Source organism: Triticum urartu, chromosome 5A (assembly GCF_056163025.1).
Source record: "Triticum urartu cultivar PI428250 chromosome 5A, HENAU_Tu73, whole genome shotgun sequence".
Classification (NCBI taxonomy): Eukaryota; Viridiplantae; Streptophyta; class Magnoliopsida; order Poales; family Poaceae; genus Triticum; species Triticum urartu.
The window spans coordinates 672,444,260-672,452,575 of record NC_141877.1 but is presented as its reverse complement, the minus strand read 5'-3'; the positions used below and the strand labels follow the sequence as shown (position 1 = coordinate 672,452,575).

Genomic DNA, 8,316 nt, shown 5'->3' with positions numbered 1-8,316 from the left:
TAATGCTATTACCAACCACGCTCTCTTCACAATTTGATATTCTTCAGAACAACCTACATATAGTATAACTTTTCGTTCAACAATCACTTTATGTAGCATCTAACATTTGAATATTAACATCCACATTAATATAGAAACAAAAGAACCTGAATTGAAAAGATCATAACCACTTTTATTAATAGACATACCAATATTCCGACATACAATTCTGGAATTAAAATATCATTTAAGAAATGGAGTCAAAATCATTCCTTATATAACCAATGTACTTGATAATATCTATCTGGAAAATGAGACAACTAGAAAAGAAAATATTATTAATCTTCACTTGAGGAACACCACCATTGTTTGAATGGATATCATTCTTCATCAGCTATCCCTCCTGTTGCTTCGATATATTATGGTGGACCATCAGTCCTACAAAATGTTGAGTAGTTTATGAAAGTCAGTCTTCTAAATAAATTGACACAAAGTATAATAGTATAATGAATGTATGAACTTCATCATATCATTTCCCATGTCACCGTCATTGCTGGCATCAACTTCATCATTCATAGTTGCAATATGTTATGAGTGACTAGAAGACAATAAAGCATAGAAACAATTATTGGTAAAATACATGATTCTTAGAAACGCACTTTTGGAATCATCTGCATCCCATTTTGTAAAAAACAAGATTGGTGTATTTGTTGGCGCATCATTTCCATCTATGAAAAAAAGCAACCACATTATATCATCCCGTAGAAGATACTTGAATAATATTTTTATGTTTGTGTAGTACCTTTTGTAGCTAACTTGTACTTCTTCCCGGGTTCCTCATATTGCTTATGAGGCCTGTGAGTAACCCTTTTCCTGCTGAAATCTGCTAATTTACTTGATTGCTCTGGCAAGGTCCACCTAGCAATACCTTGTATCAGTCCAGACTTGTTCAACTGTGAGTAGAAAGCATCTTTCCGGAGCTAATGCTGTCAAGTTTCCATACCTGTGATGACTCATTGTGATAACCTATACAGATATAGTTAGAAGTGTGCACAAAGGCTATACAAAGTACAATTAAATTAACTAAGTGAATGTTGATGTACTGAAAATGAATAACTGAATGCTAAATCAAATAAAGTACGTACAGAAGTACTTGTGTCACTGTTTATTGATAAGGCAAAAACTAAAACATGAAGCAAATCGATTACTACAGATTAAGACATGCATTAACTAGTGGCATCATGTTGTTAGTACGATGAGTCAGTCCTTCTTGTGAATTACAACAACCAAAAATTGTTGGCACCTATGTATATATGGCCAAAAAAGGGTGCGGCACTGTTAATGTATTCCTTCTAATGAGCCACTTGATCAGGTGCTGTTAGCTCATACCCTCGTAGAGCTCAGGTTATATGCTTCCCGTAATCTTGCATGTGACCCTGTTGCATGGAGAACCAAATTAATGTATTAAGGAAACAGAACAAGTATGCTTCCCGTAATCAGCTCAGGTTGTTCTGAATATTTTATTGCCACAATTTAGCAATATGACATCTCACAGTTAACTTCTATTTATCGCTGCACATGATGAATCATTCAGATTGACAAAGCAGATAGCATTAGTAGTCATCAAAATGCAAGCATCTACAGCTTTTCAGACTGACTAAACACACAACAACACTGCAGCTTGCTGCTGCAACCTTTTGATATATTCCTTGATAGTCTCCCTAACATAGTAATAATTAAATTCATTAGCAGATGGACTTATGAAGTTTCAGATTACGCGGCTGCACTCAAGGTATTATCTTCTTAATAATCTCCTGTGACGACTGTACGCTTACCTCTGAAAGAAAAAAGAAAAGAAAAAATAGACTCGCTAATGTCTCAGATCTCAAGCTAACCTCACCTGCACCACCATCGATTTGCCGCCCTCCCATGTGCGCCCGTCGATTCATGGTCTCGCCCGCGCCTCCATCGCCCCTCACCATCGGTGTCTCTGGTTCTTTGAAAGGAAGATGCAGGTTGGTGGCTCAGAGGTAAGTAGAAATCTGCTAATTTTACTGGCCAGCGACGAAGGGGATGAACACAAGAGCACCAAGATGTCGAACCTGGTCGATTCCATTGCAGTAAGCTGGATGGATCTAATTTCTTTGGTCCGTTGCGGCTGCCTCGTCGACCCGAGCCGCAAGTGCAGGCTTGAAGGCGCCTTCCACGCCGCCAATACGGCAATGAATGCCATGTATCCTCGGCCACAAGACAGGCAACTTCCAGATGTGAGGTCGATGAAGAGGAAAATCAAAATAAACAGAAAATTTGGGACAAACCTTCTATGAACTTAGGGAGAGGATCTTGTATGTTGCTATGATGTTCCTCTGCTAGGCTGCCTCCAAGGCGAGATCAGGGTCACACTCCATGCCTACGATCTATGGGATGGGGTTGCGCCGCCTTGGTTCTCATGGACACGAGTGCTGGATAAGGAATAAACCTAACTTGTAGATTGACATATATCCTTCTTTCCCGAGATAAAAGATATAATCGTTAATTACTCCAAAAATAAGGTTACTAATCAACAACGACCACTGGGATACGTTAAAAATAACAACGGGCAGATCGCTGGTCGTCGTGAAGGTTGAGCAGGCCAAAGTTGGACGTGTGGCTAGCCCATTGTACTGCTAACGACCAAGCATTATCTTTTGATGGTCGTTGATGGCCTAATTTTTAGTAGTGATAGTAAATTGCCCCCACCCCCATTCTTCTCTTGACGCTGACACCGACGCCGCCAGGCTGCTGCTGCACCGCCCTGCCCCGATGCCGACGCTGCAGGCTGCGCCGCCCTCCCGACGCCCTGCCCCGAGCCCACACGCTCCTCATCGCCGTGCCACAATGAGCTCTGCCCCTTCCCCTATGCTGCCGCTACCGCCCCTGCCCTGCGCTGCTGCCGCCGCCCCAGCCCATGTTGCTTAGCCACTGCCCGTGCCCTGCATATTGAATGGATGAAATTTTTTTCTTAATATTTTCATATATATAGATGGATGGATGGATTGATGTATATAGATTTTTTTTTATGTTCATACAAATTTTTAGATTCATCAAATTTTTTTCTTTATTTTTTTCATATATATAGATGGATGGACTGATGTATGTATATCTTTATGGATGGATGGATGGATTGATGTGTGTAGATTTTTTTATGTTCATAGAAAAAATTGTTCATACAAAACTCCGGTAACTTCGACATGAGGGGGGACGTTGATCAACCCCCTCTCGCCCGACCAACTCTCGAGTGCACCCAAACCGGGACTGAAAGAGCGTTGTCGAGACCACCTAAACCCTAGAAGAGTTGTCAAGGCCACCCAAATTTACAAAGTTAAATGAGTTAATAGACTATTGTCGAGGACACCCCAAACACTAGAAGAATTGTCGAGGCCACCCAAATTTACCAAGTTAAAAGAGCGTTGTCGAGGCCACCCCAAACCGTAGAAGCGTTGTCGAAGCCACCAAAATTTACCAAGTTAAATGAGTTAAATTAGTTAAAATTTACCCCCTCCCCGATAACTTCGACATGAGGGGAACGTCATACATGCATGAGAGAGGTGGTCCGCACGCCCGACCAACTCTCGAGGCCAACCAAACCCTAGAAGAAGAAAGAGCGTTGTCGATATACCCCATCCCGTCCCTACCCGTAGTTGTTATGTTCATACCAATTATTTTCTGCAAAGTGTCCTCTCCTGAAAGTATAACCCCAATAACTTTGACATGAGGGGGGACATCAGATATGCATCAGAGAGGCAGTCCGCAACTAATTCATTGCTCATATATGCATATTATTCCTTGTTGTGATTAGCTAGGTCTATGTTTGCCACTAATCCATCTCTCATGTTTGTATTGCCATGTTGTAATATTTGCAGAAATTATGGAAAGAGACTTAGAACAAGAACTGTTGTTGGGGGATATAATCCTCGTGGGAGGTGATCCCTTGTCGTTTCTCAACGACACTGATGGCTAGGAAGGAGAGGATGACGGCTCTGGTGATCCAACAACGGAGGAGATAGGAGATCATGACGGCTCCGGTGACTGAATGGTGGAGGAAGGAGATCATGATGACGACCCCGGTGACCGAACGGAGGAGGGAGCTGTGGCAAAGTCTGGCAAGGTATATATATATTAATTAAGCTTGTGCTGACTTGATATTAATGCTTCTTTCTTCTTTTAGCCCTCCGGATCAAGCAAAACTTTCATAAGGAGACGAGGCCCGAAGAAAAGGTTGCGCCAGGATGAAAGGTTCACGATCAAAGAAATCGTGAAAGATGGCCAACCGATTTCTCCCAAGAGGACCAAGGACACATTCGTACATCAGTGCGGAGTTGTTGTTAGGGACAGCGTCCTGATCAACGTCCAAGAATAGAATAAGCCGAAGGACCCTGAAGCTTCTTATGTCCATGATAGGCAGAAAGATGATCTTTGGACCTCGCTGATGACAAATTTCACCCTACCGCCAGAGGAGGATCCGAATAACCTAGTTACAGAGCGTTGATACGTCTCCAACGTATCTATAATTTTTGATTGCTCCATACTATATTATCTACTGTTTTGGACTATATTGGTCTTTATTTTCCACTTTTATATTATTTTTGGGACTAACCTATTAACCGGAGGCCCAACCCAGAATTGCTGTTTTTTTGCCTATTTCAGTGTTTCGAAGAAATAGAATATCAAACGGAGTCCAAACAGAAAATCCTTTTTGGAACGTGATTTTCTTCTCAGATAAGACCCAGGAGACTTGGACCCTACTCCAAGAAGTACCGGAGGCGGTCACGAGGGTAGGGAGCGCGCCCCCCTACAGGGCGCGCCCCCCTGCCTCGTGGGCCCCTCGGTGCTCCACCGACGTACTCCTTCCTCCTATATATACCCACGTACCCTCAAACGATCAGAACATGAGCCAAAAAACCTAATTCCACCACCACAACTTTCTGTATCCACGAGATCCCATCTTGGGGCCTGTTCCGGAGCTCCGCCGGAGAGGGCCGTCATCACGGAGGGCTTCTACATCATCATAGCCCCTCCGATGAAGTGTGAGTAGTTTACCTCAGACCTTCGGGTCCATAGTTATTGGCTAGATGGCTTATTCTCTCTTTTTGGATCTCAATACAATGTTCTCCCCCTCTCTTGTGGAGATCTATTCGATGTAATCTTCTTCTTTTGCGGTGTGTTTGTTGAGACCGATGAATTGTGGGTTTATGATCAAGTGTATCTATGAACAATATTTGAATCTTCTCTGAATTCTTTTATGTATGATTGGTTATCTTTGCAAGTCTCTTCGAATTATCCGTTTGGTTTGGCCAACTAGATTGGTAGTTCTTGCCATGGGAGAAGTGCTTAGCTTTGGGTTCGATCTTGCGGTGTTCTTTCCTAGTGACAGAAGGGGCAGCAAGACACGTATTGTATCGTTGCCATCGAGGATAACAAGATGGGGTTTATTTCATATTGCATGAATTTATCTCTCTACATCATGTCATCTTGTTTAAAGCATTACTCTGTTTTTAACTTAATACTCTAGATGCATGCTGGATAGCGGTCGATGAGTGGAGTAATAGTAGTAGATGCAGAATCATTTCGATCTACCTGTCACGGACGTGATGCCTATATACATCATCATGCCTAGATATTCTCATAACTATGCTCAATTCTGTCAATTGCTCAACAGTAATTTGTTCACCCACCGTAGAAAACTTATGCTCTTGAGAGAAGCCACTAGTGAAACCTATGGCCCCCGGGTCTATTCTCATCATATCAATCTCCATCACTTTAATCTTGCTTTGTTTTTACTTTGCCTTTTACTTTTCACTTTGCATCTTTATATCAAAAATACCAAAAATATTATCTATCGGATCTCACTTCCGTAAGTGACCGTGAAGGGATTGACAACCCCTAATCGTGTTGGTTGCGTTGAGCTCTTTGTGTTGTGTAGGTACGAGGGACTTGCGTGTGGCCTCCTACTGGATTGATACCTTGTTTCTCAAAAACTAAGGGAAATACTTACGCTACTCTGCTGCATCATCCTTTCCTCTTCGCGGAAAACCAACGCAAGCTCAAGAGGTAGCAAGAAGAATTTCTGGCGCCGTTGCCGGGGTGTCTACGCAAAAAGTCAACATACCAAGTACCCATCACAATCCCTATCTCCCGCATTACATTAGTTGCCATTTGCCTCTCGTTTTCCTCTCCCGCACTTCACCCTTGCCGTTTTATTCGCCCTCTCTTTCTCCTTCTCCGTTTGCCTTTTTCTCGCTTGCCTTTTGTTTGCTCGTGTGTTGGATTGCTTGTTTGTCGCGATGGCTCAAGATACTACCAAATTGTGTGACTTCACCAATACCAACAATAATGATTTTCTTAGCACTCTGATTGCTCCTCTTGCCAATACTGAATCTTGTGAAATCAATACTGCTTTGTTGAATCTTGTTATGAAAGATCAATTCGCCGGCCTTCCTAGTGAAGATGCCGCTACTCATCTGAATAGCTTCGTTGATTTATGTGATATGCAAAAGAAAAAAGATGTCGATAATGATGTCGTTAAATTGAAGCTATTTTCTTTTTCGCTTAGAGGTCGTGCTAAAGCTTGGTTTTCGTCTTTGCCTAAAAATAATATGGATTCTTGGAACAAGTGCAAAGATGCTTTTATCTCTAAGTATTTTCCTCCCGCTAAGATCATCTCTCTTAGAAATGACATTATGAATTTTAAGCAACTTGATAATGAACATGTTGCACAAGCTTGGGAGAGAATGAAATTAATGATATGTAATTGCCCTACTCATGGTTTAAATTTGTGGATGATTATACAAATTTTTTATGCCGGATTGAATTTTGCTTCTAGAAATCTTTTAGATTCCGCCGCGGGAGGCACTTTTATGGAAATCACTTTAGGAGATGCTACTAAACTCCTAGATAATATTATGGTTAATTATTCTCAATGGCATACTGAAAGATCTTCTAATAAAAAAAGTGCATGCGATAGAAGAAATGAATGTTTTGAGTGGAAAGATGGATGAACTTATGAAATTATTTGCTACTAAGAGTGTTTCTTCTTATCCTAATGATATGCCTTTGTCTACCTTGATTGAGAATAACAATGAATCTATGGATGTGAATTTTGTTGGTAGGAATAATTTTGGTAACAACGCTTATAGAGGGAATTTTAATCCTAGGCCATATCCTAGTAATCCTTCTAATAATTATGGAAATTCCTACAACAACTCTTATGGAAATTATAATAAGATGCCCTCTGAATTTGAGAATAGTGTTAAAGAGTTTATGAATTCACAAAAGAATTTTAATGCTTTGCTTGAAGAGAAAGTGCTTAAAGTTGATGATTTGGCTAGGAACGTTGATAGAATTTCTCTTGAGATTGATTCTTTAAAGCTTAGATCTATTCCTCCTAAGAATGATATCAATGAGTCTCTCAAAGCTTTGAGAATTTCCATTGATGAGTGCAAAGAAAGAACCGCTAGGATGCGTGCTTCAAAAGATGCCTTTATTAAAGCGTGTTCTTCCAATACCTATGAAAATCAAGATGAAGATCTAAAATTTATTGATGTGTCCCCTATCAAATCTTTGTTTTGCAATATGAATCTTGATAAAACTGAATATGATCTTCCTTTACCTAGAAGGCGTTCGAAAAATTCGGAGTATTTAGATCTTTATGATGAAATTGATGAAAGTGGGATTGAAAGAAATAAAAATTTAGATGTTGCTAAACCCACTATATTGGATTTCAAGGAATTTAATTATGAAAGTTGCTCTTTGATTGATTGTATTTCCTTGTTGCAATCCGTGCTAAATTCTCCGCATGCTTATAGTCAAAAGAAAGCCTTCACCGAACATATTGTTGATGCCTTGATGCAATCTTATGAAGAAAAACTTGAGTTGAAAGTCTCTATCCCTAGAAAACTCTATGATGAGTGGGAACCAACTATCAAAATTAAAATTAAAGATCATGAGGTTTATGCTTTGTGTGATTTGGGTGCTAGTGTCTCCACTATCCCCAAAACTTTGTGTGATTTGCTATATTTCCGCGATCTTGATGATTGCTCTTTAAACTTACATATCGCGGATTCTACTATTAAGAAACCTATGGGAAGGATTAACGATGTTCTTATTGTTGCAAATAGTAATTATGTGCCCGTATATTTGTAGGGGAACGTAGCATAAATTCAAAATTTTCCTACGTGTCACCAAGATCTATCTATGGAGAGACCAGCAACGAGGGGAAGGAGAGTTGCATCTACATACCCTTGTAGATCGCTAAGCGGAAGCGTTCAAGTGAACGGGGTTGATGGAGTCGTACTCGTC

At 40.6% G+C, this 8,316-nt stretch overlaps 1 protein-coding gene across 4 annotated transcripts; it reads right to left on the bottom strand.

The window, feature by feature from the left end:
- Positions 1–206: 206 nt before the first annotated feature.
- LOC125511553 (uncharacterized) lies at positions 207–2,662 on the bottom strand. Of its 4 annotated transcripts, XM_087522310.1 has the most exons (8): positions 2,562–2,662; positions 2,082–2,441; positions 1,880–1,975; positions 1,369–1,415; positions 983–1,005; positions 782–897; positions 639–707; positions 207–417 (listed from the first exon to the last, which is right to left on the bottom strand). In XM_087522310.1, exons 3-8 carry the CDS (start codon positions 1,959–1,961, stop codon positions 374–376), a joined length of 381 nt encoding a protein of 126 aa, XP_087378436.1. In that variant the 5' UTR covers positions 1,962–1,975; positions 2,082–2,441; positions 2,562–2,662; the 3' UTR covers positions 207–373. The 4 variants fall into 4 exon arrangements, 3 of the variants coding, with proteins under 3 accessions (XP_087378436.1, XP_048532913.2, XP_048532914.1); XR_007285041.2 differs by lacking the exon at positions 2,562–2,662 and having other exon boundaries at positions 782–1,005; positions 1,283–1,415; positions 2,082–2,547; XM_048676956.2 differs by lacking the exons at positions 639–707; positions 2,562–2,662 and having other exon boundaries at positions 2,082–2,547.
- Positions 2,663–8,316: the final 5,654 nt, after the last annotated feature.